This window comes from Bombus pascuorum, chromosome 13 (genome assembly GCF_905332965.1).
Source record: "Bombus pascuorum chromosome 13, iyBomPasc1.1, whole genome shotgun sequence".
Taxonomy (NCBI): domain Eukaryota; kingdom Metazoa; phylum Arthropoda; class Insecta; order Hymenoptera; family Apidae; genus Bombus; species Bombus pascuorum.
Genome location: NC_083500.1, coordinates 10,480,679 through 10,493,967, shown reverse-complemented (window position 1 = coordinate 10,493,967; position 13,289 = coordinate 10,480,679). Strand labels below are relative to the sequence as shown.

The following is a 13,289-nucleotide window of genomic DNA, read 5'->3' as shown; positions in this document are numbered from 1 at the left end:
ATTTTGTATTTCAATAAAAATATCGCGGTAAGTGGAGTTCCATAACTTGTAAAAAGTGTCTGTAATTTACAGAATTTGGGTAGAAGAGTAATTTTAATCGTCGGATATTACCCTTGCTTCTTGATTTTCTGCTTGAAATAAGATATTTATTATACGAGCAAAAACAGTTTACATATGTAATAGTAGATGTACATTATACATTTCCGAAGATTGCAATCGATATTTTGTGACAAGCGAGAAAGTAGTTTAATTGCCTGGAAGCAAGTATTCGTCGTGACTGACAAGGTAGGAATTAATGATTCCGAACTGGTGGTCAAGTGTAATTCACACGAAATTAAACTGACTGCGTGAGTTTTTCAATTCTTGGCCATTTTTGGAGAAAGAGTTACCTGCGGCAAACGAGTATTTTGGTATATTCGCGAAATAACAGTTTGTAACGTGCTATTATTTAAAAAATTAATAAAAGTTTTAACGCCAAGTAAAATATACCGATTTATATAAAATTCCATTCTTCCATTTTATCCTTCGCATCATTTTCCCACCAGTTCGATACTTTCCTTTCTATATCATCGAGTGTACATATCAAAGATATTTACACATCGAATATATAATTAGTACTAATAACATTAATTACATTAATCTCGTGGGCAATTTATTGCTCGCGTCGAATTATTTATTACCCGTCGAAGGTAATTTAAATGTAAAATAATCGCTATACAGGATTTCAGTTTTTAATCCGTTCTTCCACGGACGTATTTTTCAAGCGGACGTTGCCTAGAAAATGATTTAATAATTTAATTTCAATGTTACGAATAATTCATTTTTATCCATTCAATTTCCAAAAACGATTTAAACGCATTAAAAAGTTGATGAACTTGTGAATACTTACATATAGTAGTAATAGTAGACGGTATTTCACCGCACCATCCTTACGTCTCAATATTCTTCCACACGATACCTATACGAATACTTTACGTATAATACGTAACATCTCGTAATATTTAAAAGCATCGAATATTTCTATCAAGAATTATCTGTACCATTACGTTCTCGAATCAAAGAGTTTGTCACATGTACCGCTAAGACTAAAAAGGAAACACCCAATAGACCTCATAAAAGATATAACATAGAAAAAAAAACGAAGCTGGCACCCCGCTGGGGGTAGCCGCCCACATGCTATATTATTTTTTTTTCTTCACCAACAAGATATAACACTTTACCAAATGTCCGCAAGGACAAATTGTAAAATAACCAAAATAAAATAAAAAAAAAAAAAAAAAAAACATGTACCGCTGCTCCTTGGAAACCCTGAATTTAAAAAAAAAAAAGTAAAGGCTCGACTTGCGGAAGTGAACAATTTTCGTTTCTGAGAACGCGGGAGATCGCAGCAATAGCGTGGTCCTGACCTACATCGACTGGAAGTCGATTGTAGTGCCACGACGACGACAACAACGAGGCGTTCGATTCCACTTTCGGATACGTTCTCTCGATAACATTTACCGTTGCGGTGTCGATGGAAGACGTCAAGGTCACGGATTGGTGATTGCCTAATTCAAATTCGACTAGAACGTCGCACGTGATTATCGAAGGTGGACCCGGTTCTAGGAAGGCGGCCCAATAGAACGTGTTCGGTCGGCGCAGACGCACTGGCTCTCCTTCTTCGCACGACACACGCCGAATCAAATCTACGCCGTGGCGCTAGTATGCGCGCGCATCGCTTTCGCTCCGCCGTCTCGGCTGCCTATTGGTCTCACAAAATCGTCCCGGTCTTGCTGCTCTCTCGCAGATGCGTAAGATCAACTAATCCGTACACAGACAATTTCCTCTCCTATCCAGCTCTTACGATACGCCATTTTCTATATTTTCGTACGTTCAAGTTGTTCGATCTACAATTATTTGCGGTTAATCGAGATTTGAAATTTCGCGCGTAATCTTCCCGAGGTTTCGATCTATGGGTTCTGATTCATCGGTCTATCGCTTCTACCTTTAGCAGCTGTTTAATATCCATTTAGTACCTGCGTATGATTATATAATTATATTTATAAATATTCAAATTGTAATTGTGATATAATTTGAATATTTCAGCAGAGGTTAGGATCGATTTTAGTTTTCGGAAACTGAGAAGGATATTGCGTTTCTCGGTTGGGTTATCGCGATTTGTATGAGGAAAGATAAGCTTAGATGTATGTGGATAGAGACTTAAGATAAATTAAATTTAGACACCGTGATTGCTAAGAAACGTAGAAAGTAACTGATTTTCGCGGGAAAAATTGTAGTCTGCGTATGATAATTCTTCAGCAAAAGTGAGATAGAAAATCAATGAATTTCAAAGTTACGTTCCAGTGTGTAGGTTATATAAGTACCTGGCGTGCTAATTTAATGGTTAAAATTATAATAAATAGCATGAATATGTTTAGTCCATATTCGAGTGTTTCTATCTACAATCAATAGAAAAAAAAAAAAAAAAAAAAAAAAAATGGGAAGAAAGTTCATTCAACTCCCAGCGTTCATTCTCAACCAATTCCAACCAAGGTTAGGTATACGATTCGATGCGATCGCTATTTGACCCTTTAATATTCTCCTTCGGAATTGGCAAGATATTCGTCATTTTCACGAACACGTATGCATATGCATTTATATTGAGGTGTAAGAAAAGGTGCAATAGAAACAACGCAGATGCATTTCAACGACCAAGCAACCTCGCCCAAAACGATTTCCGATTTCAAATTTACAACTTTTTACAACTAATTTACAACAATTAGATTTCATTTTTAACGCGAGAAATCAATACGAAACCCCTAGGCCCCGAGATTGGAGAATTCGATGCAACGGTTAACGTCCGTGGAAGCGTGCATTCGTTTGCCGGAAAGAGGAAGGAAGATTCTCTGCTGTCCGGCTATCCTTGCAAAGAGGGGATGAAGCAACGCGCACCCCACCAGCGCGCTACTTCCCCTGGCTTAAAGTTAGCCGCATGCGGACTCGGTAGGCGTGGCTTGCAAGTAGTGGAGAAGCGCAGGTGAGAAGAGAGAAAAGCCGAGCAGGTAGGCAGCAGAGCCACGGCCAGACTGCGACGCGCGCTCCACGCGAGACCGTGCGTGTACCCTCGTCGGTCAGACCGGGGTCAGTCAGGGTCCTGCTGTTAGCCAGGACGCTTCGAGAGTATCTTCCGGAAGATCAAGCAACGGACAGCTGTCGAGCTACCCGTGCAACTCTTCTTTGCTCTACGGGTCATCCGATTCCGTCTACTTGCTCGTTTCATCGACCGTCTGTGGCGATTTCACGAAAATTACTCTGTTACGAACTGCGTACAACGTTACTTGCCTGTGATAGAAAAATCATCTGGCTGGAAAGAGTGTTGAAGATACGTTTCTTAGAGAAGTGTTACTCGTCTTGCATCTGGAATAATCGATTCCAAACATCGAACTGAACCGCCTTGGACGCGCGAACCGGGTACCAGACCGCGACCTTGGCGAACCACGTGGAGAATCGCCAGAGAGCAACCCAGTGAATGGGAAAACTGTACGTGTGTCGGGACTGTCTGTGGGGTTGATACCGATTGTGTACGTCGTTTGTGAGTTGCTGGATCTAGTGTCAATAGAAAGAGACTACGATTCGCTGCTTGCCTCCATGAACAGTCGCAAGACTTAGGAGACTGATCGATCGACCAATCGGACGCAATGTGCGGTGAGTTTCTTCCGCATTTCTTCTCTTTTCTCTAGTTGTTTCGCTGTAATTCGCGCGAATGTGATCGATGGATTGGCGCGAAACGACTTAGTAGCAGAGAGACGAGTTTCACGAGGAGATGATACGGTGCTTAAGAAAATGAATTTTGCCTTCGGTTGAATTTACCTTGAACATACTATCGACCTTGTGTTATTTTTGACGTATTCCAATGGAAATTTATGACAAAATTATGATATTAAATATGGTTCTGCGATTATCTTGATTATGTTAGCTGATTTGATATATGACACTTGGAGATATGGAAGTTGTTTTCCTGATATTAAATTTATTTTCGCAATTCTGCTTGGCAAATTTCCCCGTAGAAATATCGTAGCGATAAAATATCGACAAAACCATGCGATTTTTTCCCACGTAAGCGCATATGCAAGCTGTTTCCTTCTTCTATTTTATCCGCTCTAAGGAGAAAATATCGGTTTTTCGATGATGTCAATTTACTAAGGAGGATTACGTATTTCGTTAAGCCGAGAGCGGATTACGGTATCGGTTTAATCAGATTACTTCTTTTTTTACCTCTTATAGTTTTGTTAATCTTTCAGGAAGTACCTGGATTCTCAGGTTATTAGTTTTTGGCGATGAAAAAATACCTTTTGTATTTAGTTTGTCAGGTTTAGTTTTTAACTGTTTTTGTAATCTAGAGAAGTTTACAATTATCGCTTCTTGCAAATTGAAATTTATGAATAGCTATTTCGAAATTTCAAAAGTATCGTCTTATTTGATGGAGATTTTAAAGGAATCTCAACTTAAAACCGATACAATCGCAAATTATTCTCTACTTCTAATTACAACATTGTTGTATCGCGTGAAGATTATGTAAATTTTTAATAGAATAAATAAAAGAAAAAAAGAATTAATTATAGCGAGATATCAGTTTTAAAATAAGAGATGTTCCTTATCACGAAACTTGTAGGAGATACTCGAATTTTCAAGGCTATTCAAAATACTCGTATTATCGCGACCTTGTATATCTGCCGCATTGAAAGATATATTAAAAGTGTGCATACAGAGGAACCAGAATGTTATTAGCGCACATCAATGGCAACAGCAAATATTTGTACGTATTGCCAATGACGTTAAAACAGATCGAAGTAATCGCAAATCCTGTTCCAGAATGTCATAATTCAAATTCACATTCACTCCTTATCTCCTCGATACATTCGCTTTCCACGAATTTCAACGTTAGTTTAATATGACAAATATTAAAACTTAGTATAATATTGGTACAAAAAGTTATTTATAGCATTTAGAAGCCATAATATTATATCGATGGAAAATTTTGCAAGAAATAGCGTTATAATTTGGTGGAAAAAATATAAAATTCTAAAAGAGAATAGACGTCGTCGTAAAATTTCTAATATTAGCTTGTCCGAAGTGTCTTTCGTTTATAGACCCGTCTTTTACAACGATGCATTTTTATACAAACACGAAGCCTAATCTATCAAACGTTGTGATCTCTATCTTGATAGAACAAAATGGATCATACGTAGTTCGATAAAATAATATAAAACGAAAAATATTATGCGTCCATTATTTCCTTATAAAACGGAAGAAACTTTTCGGACGACCTAATATATACAAATCATAGAATTTCGATGGAAAATCCTGCAACAAATAATATCATAGTGAAAAACAGATTTCGTTGTAAAAAAGAAATTGTAGCATTTAGAAATTATAAGTGTTCGATCGAAAATGTTACGAAAGAATAGTACGACGACTCGTTAGAAAGATAGATTTCGTCATACGTTTACTTTTCCTTCGAATAAATTCGGTTTCATTTTGTTGGAAGAAAAAGACCAAGTGTTTGCATAATCTCTCTAGTAACAGAGTAGATATATGTCAGATTTTTACCGGACAACTGTTCCTATCAATGGTTAAGAATCTCTTAGTTTCGTGGTCCCAGAAGCGTTCGTTAAAAGAAAGAGACGGAAACGCTGATGCGTACACTTGTTTATACATATTTTAACGAAGCGAAGAATCGGTGACCCGATGGATCGATTCTCACCTACGATCACGTTCAGGATTTCCAATGAAACATCTTTTCGGCTACCTTTTTCGTAATTAGGTGACAGGCGATGAATCGATCGAAACATCTGTCATTCGTAAACGTTGATTTCGAAATGTAAAAAAGCTGGAATGTAAATCACTATGCGTATTGAGTAAATCATATTGATAAATCGTATCGAATGAATCAAATTGGGGAAAATTGTAAAATTGAATCTCGTTACCAACACGTTTTTTCTCTTTTCCGGACCATCAGAACGCCGATGGTACATCCTTTTGTTTCCTTGAGAATTCCAGTCTCCAACGACCTATTCAGTCGTATTTAGCCAAAAGTCGAAACTATAATTTTTTTTTTTTTCCTTTTTTCATATAACAATATGCAAGCAATTTTAAAGCTGACTTGTAAGTAGGTAATGGTCGGTGATTGACATCGAACTCGGACATTATCGTTCGTTATCTATGCAAAACAGGAACCACTCATACAGTCGTGTTTGCAAATCGCATTACAGATTTATTCAAACAACGAGGCGCGATTATTACCTGCCTGTGTATATGTTCGAACATTATCTATTACCTGAAAACCTTCGACTTTAACGATTCTCGTTTTCTTCCATAGTTGTGTGTTCGTGTCTTCGAATGCCTTTCGGAGAACCTCACTCTGCAAGAAAGTTATTCAGTTTCGTTTTGTATTAGAATATTAATCTTATTATTAATATTAATGCAACTTCGTTATTTTTCTGACCGATACATTCGTTTATAAAATTAACCCTGTTATCTCTTGTTTCACTCATTCTCTTATTGCGTTCTCCTTAGATTACCACTTCTACGTTGAAAGTAGTGGAAATTGATTTGCCGCAAAGGGCTTATTGCAATCGCGTAATTAAATTGCGCGGGAAATTTGTCTAAGTGGTACGTGATAATGGAGAATTCTTTGAGTCGACCGAAGGAGAATTTAGCTGAATGTTAGAAATAGAAGAAATATTGCTACAACGCTGATGGTAATAACAAGGGTAATAAATAGAAAGGCAATTGTTTTAAAAGACAAGGCTATATAATTTTCTTTCACGTTATTACAAATATCTAAGGTCGGATATACTATAAAATGATTAATATTGCGAAGGATAGAGAAAAATTACAGGGTTAACAGAGACAGTTAAACAGCGTTAGTTAAAACATCGTAAATGCTGATAAAAATGTACACTCTGTATATATTGGTAGAAACTATTTATAAGATATCTAACCGTAGTGCAATTTGTTTTTACTTTGTTTTCGATTTTTAAGCTTTTAAAAGGATAGATGATGGATAGATGAGATCTTATTGATTGCTAGCTTATCAGAGTTGGCCGCGAATAAAGTTCGTCGGACAATCACGTCCGTTTCAGCGTACGATCAGATTAGGAGCACTGTCTCTTGGATGGACACGCGCACGCATGTTCTACGATGTATAATTCATAGTTCTCGTTCGGGGGAGGAGCATGTTTGTGATTTTCCCTATAAATCTGATAGCCGTGGCTACCTATGACTCGCGAGAATAACGCATTAACTCGGCTCCCATCTAAATGTAATAGAAATTCATTTTAAAACAGGACACGCGCAATTTTCTTTCTATCCTGCCGTTTGAATGCAATAAAAACAGAATGCTTCTAACAATTGCACACCGTTTCCATATTCTTTCGATCGAGTATACGATCTGATAGATACTATGCATTAATAACGCGATTTTAGACACTTTCGTCGGAAATAATCAAACGTTCTTCTCGTCTTCGGCTTTCGTTAAAATATTTCAGAGATACTACCGATTAATTATTTTTGAAGATTGTTGAAACTTTTATTCTACAGAAAATACCGAACAATTGGCACAATTTCGTTGCAACTCCCAAGCAGACTAATAATTTTATGGCGACTCTCTTCGCAAGCAGAAAAATATTTATTACTCGATCGTTTCTATGAAAAACGTATTTATCGCCCGTAGGATGCGATTCTCCATTTGCATTAAACAATTTTTGTAACGCCACGATAACGTTAAACGATAAGTAAATCGTGAATGTTTATTCAAATTTTTACGATACCTAGAATTTAGAAATTGGAAGCCAGGTGGACAATTGTCTTATCTACTACGTATCACAAAGAGTACCATATTTTGAACATTTCATGTATTTTTCAGTATTACGTACCTTCTGTCCATTCGTGCACCTTCAAATTTCCCACGATCGCATAAAAGTTTTCAGTCTAACGACAGCAGGAGCGTGTAAAAGATGTATAAAAATATTTCTTTGCACGGTTTGTTCATTAGAAGCGGTGCCGCGTACTTGGTACATGAAACCGGAACTTCACTACAGTGCCATTGGAGTTCCGGCGGGCGCTCTGTCACCCCCGGCCACACTTTCACCGCCTAGCAGCCCTAGCGTCACGCTGCCGCCTTCGCCGTGGAGTCCTGGCGCGGCAGGAAGTAGCTTGAACACCGCGGCGACATCCTCCAATCCTTCGGTTTCCTCCTCGAGCCTCGGCCAACCAACACCGGACCGTTTCAGCGCTTTCACCCTGGTCTCTACCTGCAATCCCGACGCCAGACTTCAGAATCTACCACTGACCACCACAACTACGGCACGAGGTAACACAATCGCCAGTATCCTTACTACTCTGCGGGTATTTATGCAAATTCACACGATATTGCATGGTTTATTCCTTTATCAACTATTACGTACGATTACCGTAATGTGTTGCTGAGGTATAATATCGTACTGTCGTGTGACTATTCCATTGCCTGTTTCAGCGTTTGAAATTCCTTTCAGATATGGCCAATATTAATATTAGATTTATTATAGTATTATAGATCAGTATTGCAATAGTATGAATATACGTTGCACGTATTAGAGATAGGAGGATGTTGGAGAATTTTATTTTTCATAGAAAATCGTGGAATGCGATTAGATTTTAATATTTAGCTTCTGTCGAGATGTTTGTAATCTGAATAGATCGACCGATCATTGACTGTTACGTTCGTAGCGCGTCATTTTTGAGCAATTAGGTAAATGCTCAAAATAGAAATTCTTATTTTTATATGTTAGAATTTAATCTTGAAGTTAAGATTAATAATTTGTGGAAGACACAGTGTTTATGTTGAAATAACATTCAGTGATATTTATTAAACAGAACTACTGTATATAAGGGAGTGGTATAATTAACAATGTATACAAGAATTGTTGATTTTTGGCCAGTTAGTCTCAGATTAGACTTAGGTAACGACCCTGACCCTGACCCATGATCCCTTAAATATTTTGAAAGCTACTTTCTATACAATAATGATATGACTTGTACAAGTGTCCTGTTCAAATAACTGTATGGGTGCCTTTGTAAGGGTGCTTAGTCTATACCTGAAATATGGCTGTATTCCAACATTATAGTTATGAAATTCTGTTAATGTTTGGTGTATTTACTGATTGTTATTTTCGTATAACCATAAAAAGGTTTCATAACATACGTCTGACCAGAATCAGTTGTGACTACTTGACATGTCCGATTGAGAAACAGAGCATGAACAGACCATGCTACTTCACAAATATAGGATCGTATTCGTGTCAATGCAGTCAGTCAAATTTAGAACTAAACCATTTTACCTGCTGTTCTTGGTTAATACGTGTATACTCGTAAAAGTGTACCGTATCCAGTGAGTGTTTAAATACTCCAGCTAGTAATTGTATAATTTATTTTACATATATCTGCAAAGAGATTGTCTCATTTTATGTTACTTCGTAAATAATAGAAGCTTAATCTGTATCAACGTTCGGTCAGTCAAATTTAGAAGCAAACGTCAGCCCATTTAAGCGCTCCTATTTGATCTCCTATTCTCGGTTGAAATATTTATATCGGTTATAGCTCACCTCATTATATCGAATAGTCGTATCTCAATCGTTAACGAATATCCAATGTTGTCCATCTAAAAATAAACGCCCTTTTTTACTCTATCCAGAAATAATGACGGGAGTTTCCTAGGAATGAAAAAAGAAAATATAAAACAAAACAGACACAGGCATAAGAGAATAAATTCAGTTGGAAAGTTTACTGCAATAATAATTTCTTAACGCTTTTTTACGTTATTTTTGACCCAATCTTATTTTCCTATTATCCGAAATTTGTTCAAGTTTGAGGGAGATACGAAACAATTGTTTTCATTTATATGTTTAAGTTTTATCTTAAAGCATTAAAAGTATTTTTTAAATATTTTTAGAAAACTTAAAAATGTCTCTTTGATTCGTTGAAATAGAAAGATTGAAATGAAAATTCGAAGACTAAATGGGATTAATATTAGCTTTGAATCGGACAACTTTATTCTTCCCATATTTACAAAATAAATAAAAATTTCATAATAATTCGACTACTTAAGAAAACAATACACCTTTTCGGAAAATACTTGTTACATGTTTAGCATGAACCTACGGACCCGTTGTTCGAGAACTTCCTGCCTAGTAGGAAGATGATAGAGTCGAGGATCATCAGATTTTTCGTGCTGAATAGAAATTTTCTGGCTTCCAGAGATGCGTTGTGGTCTGATGTATGGTGGTTATGGGTCGACCGGGGCTGCATGGTGGGCTGCTCAACACCAGTTGAGCCTCTTGTTGCCCCATTCCCTGTTACCACCCTCGAGGATTTCTAATCAGCAAACTACACCGGTTGCAAATTGCTCACCTATTCAGCCGGAACCCCTGAACACGTCCAGAGCTGGCTCGCCACGAAGATGCACCCCGGAGAAGGCGAAGTTCGGTGAGAATTTTAATTAAGAGGGCAGTTTGTGGAAAATTATACGAGGTGACTGTAACGATCAATTTCGATGAAGGTTCTATGGAAATGGTAGCGTGAGAATAAATGGGATGAGAGAAACGTGTTATAGTTTCAGAATATTATACTACATTATAGTTTGAAAGAACGTTGATATTATTATCACTGTGGAAATATTAATATCTTTTTCTACGAGTAATCACGTTACATTTATCTTTGTTGCTGTTTAAAGTCGAACGAATCTTTTGGAGGAATAAATTGTCGATCGATCGAATATTTGTTTAAATACACACGGGACGTCCACGAAAACCAACAAAATTGCCACGATGCTTATAGAACGCGATAAACATTGTCCTGTATTACGTGCTAATTTTGGAATTGTATATTTTCTGTTTACTTGATAATGTCATTTTTGTCAGTCAGTTGTAACGTCAACAGTAGGCTGTTTCCATTTCCAGAATTATCCCGCGTACTTTTAATGGCACTTGCTACGCACGTGTTTGCCCACTGCTGCGATTAACTTTCATTTTCCAAAGTTAGAACTGTGAAATTACATTTGAAATCCTACTCGGCACGGTGTTGAGTTTAATAAGTAATAATCGCGTCGTCATTTCCACTTGAACCAATAATTTTGCTATTTACGTGACAAAAGATTCAACTGCGAGCATTAAATCGCTCGTTCTAAAATAAATCATTTTTGGTATACGTGAACAAGCTTTATCAAATTTATTCTTATTAATTCAATTTCACCACTCACGATTCATAAATCGGCTGCCAGAATAAAAGAAACTCAAGTTTCCTTTAAACAAGTCCGAATACGTCAACCAGATTTACTGCATTTTATCTTAAAATTCCATTGAAGTCCTCCTTAAGATTCCCATGAGGTTTCTCGACGCGACCAGTCGGCGAAAAAGGCGTAGAAATACGCGAAGGGCTTAAAAAAGGGGACAACTGACCGACAATTTTGTCGTAAGCACAGTAAGTAGGTAATATCGATCCTGTTCTGCGAGCAGTTGGCAAACGGTCGGTTATCACCACCGACGTTTACGTTTATCGGCATCGATAACAAAGAGAGAACCTGTTATTAAACTAATTATCACGAATCCCTTTCGGTACTGTGTAACGTTCCGATAATTGTCGGTGATTATGCCACGTAAACGTTTCTGCGCAGTCTGCTGAACGATAACGAATTAGGTTCGTATTCGTCGTTTGTGTACCTACGACAATAGAGTACTTTCGTGATATATGCGGGTGACAAGCGTTAGCTTAGAATCCTCGTCAAACAAATTGAAGAATATCTTACGACTTGTCTGTGATTCAAACAAAATGAAATATAATATTCTTTGACTATTTTTCTGTATGGGGCTAAAAACTGATTGGTTCTATTATTTTCTAGATGTAGAATAAGAAGCTTCAGATTAAATGCTTTATAATTTGCGTAATTATAATTTGTAGATTTATATTTCTATTTTAAACTGAGTACCGAAAATTTGTAATTACGATGATATTATAATTATAACGATTAATTGAATTATAATGCTATTATTGGAAGCAAGAGTTTCTTTATATTATTTGAAAGAAATTTCTATCCAAAAATCGACTCTGTTAGAATTATTATAGAAAATAAAACATTTTTGTAACATAATTTTCAGAGGAGGAGGCGCCGCTAAACTTAAGTACCAAACCTAATGACGTTTCGTCCACCATGAATCGAAAAAGCGAAATTTGGTCACCGGGAACAGTCTGCGAGAGGGAAGCGAAAGAAACCAGGATACTATCATCCAGTAGTCCATCCTCGACACCTGTAATCACTCGACAGATCCATCATTCACCATTGACACCGCCCTCCTCTTCGGAAAGGACATTCCAGGTGAGTTTTCCGTATCAGAACGTCTTCCTTTTTTTAAACCTTGAAGAAGAGAAATTCGAGGAAAGATACATATATGAGAAGAAATATAGTTAATTGTTTTACAAATGTTGTTTTACTAACAGATATCTAGCTCTAAATTAACAAGTCAGGTATTTTTCATCTAAAGTAATTAACTAATGAGAAAGTGAAATAAGAAAGAAATAGAACCAAATCTTTTTGTAAATTATCATCAGATTCTAGTTCTTTCTTCGATCCAGGTGTCTTATACTTTTAATGGGAATATTAATTCCAAGTTAAAATTAATTGAACGATTCAAAGATTATTCAGAACGGTACCTTTGTCCCAAAGAAATCAATAGAGAAAATGAAAAAAAACAATATCACCTGATGGAGCTAACTCGAATCGTCGTCAGACAGTAAGGTGGTGAAATGTTTTTCACAGAACACGACGAGTATCGCTCTAGGAAATCTCTACACGACTACCGTGTTCTCTTCTTGACCACTCGGTTGATCGTCAAAAACAAATATTTGCGTTTTTGTATCCACGCGCAATGTTCTTTTACGAGCTTCGTAAATACTCCAATAAGCTTTCTTCGAGGTTCGATACTCTCCAACTCGTAAACAAAATCACGGTCAAGCAGACACCTACTCGAATAGCGTCAATTTTTCCAAGATTTTATCTAGATTTATCCGTTTTTTCATTCCTTTTCGCGTTATTCCATTCTTCCTCGTTTGCTTCCTTTTTCTTTCATTTTTCTTCGTGCAAGATGTTTTAATATTAAACGTTCAGTTGTTTTAATATTCATATTCAGCGAATATATGAAATTTCCAAGAGTCACGTTAGACGAATGATTTTTTGAAACATCAAGATACTTTTATAACGTTTTCACTCGGAAGAAACA

General features: G+C 36.8%; 1 protein-coding gene across 2 annotated transcripts in view; it reads left to right on the top strand.

The window, feature by feature from the left end:
• LOC132913832 (zinc finger protein 628-like) overlaps positions 1-13,289 on the top strand; it is an 84,052-nt gene that overhangs the window by 42,771 nt on the left and 27,992 nt on the right. Inside the window, exons 1-4 of one of the 2 annotated variants that reach the window (XM_060972450.1) lie at positions 3,027-3,684; positions 8,036-8,353; positions 10,276-10,503; positions 12,171-12,388. In XM_060972450.1, the coding sequence (XP_060828433.1) occupies positions 3,678-3,684; positions 8,036-8,353; positions 10,276-10,503; positions 12,171-12,388 (771 nt within the window). In that variant the 5' untranslated portion in view covers positions 3,027-3,677. Of the gene's footprint in view, positions 1-3,026; positions 3,685-8,035; positions 8,354-10,275; positions 10,504-12,170; positions 12,389-13,289 lie in introns of those variants that run through there. The other variant, XM_060972449.1, reaches the window with a different exon arrangement.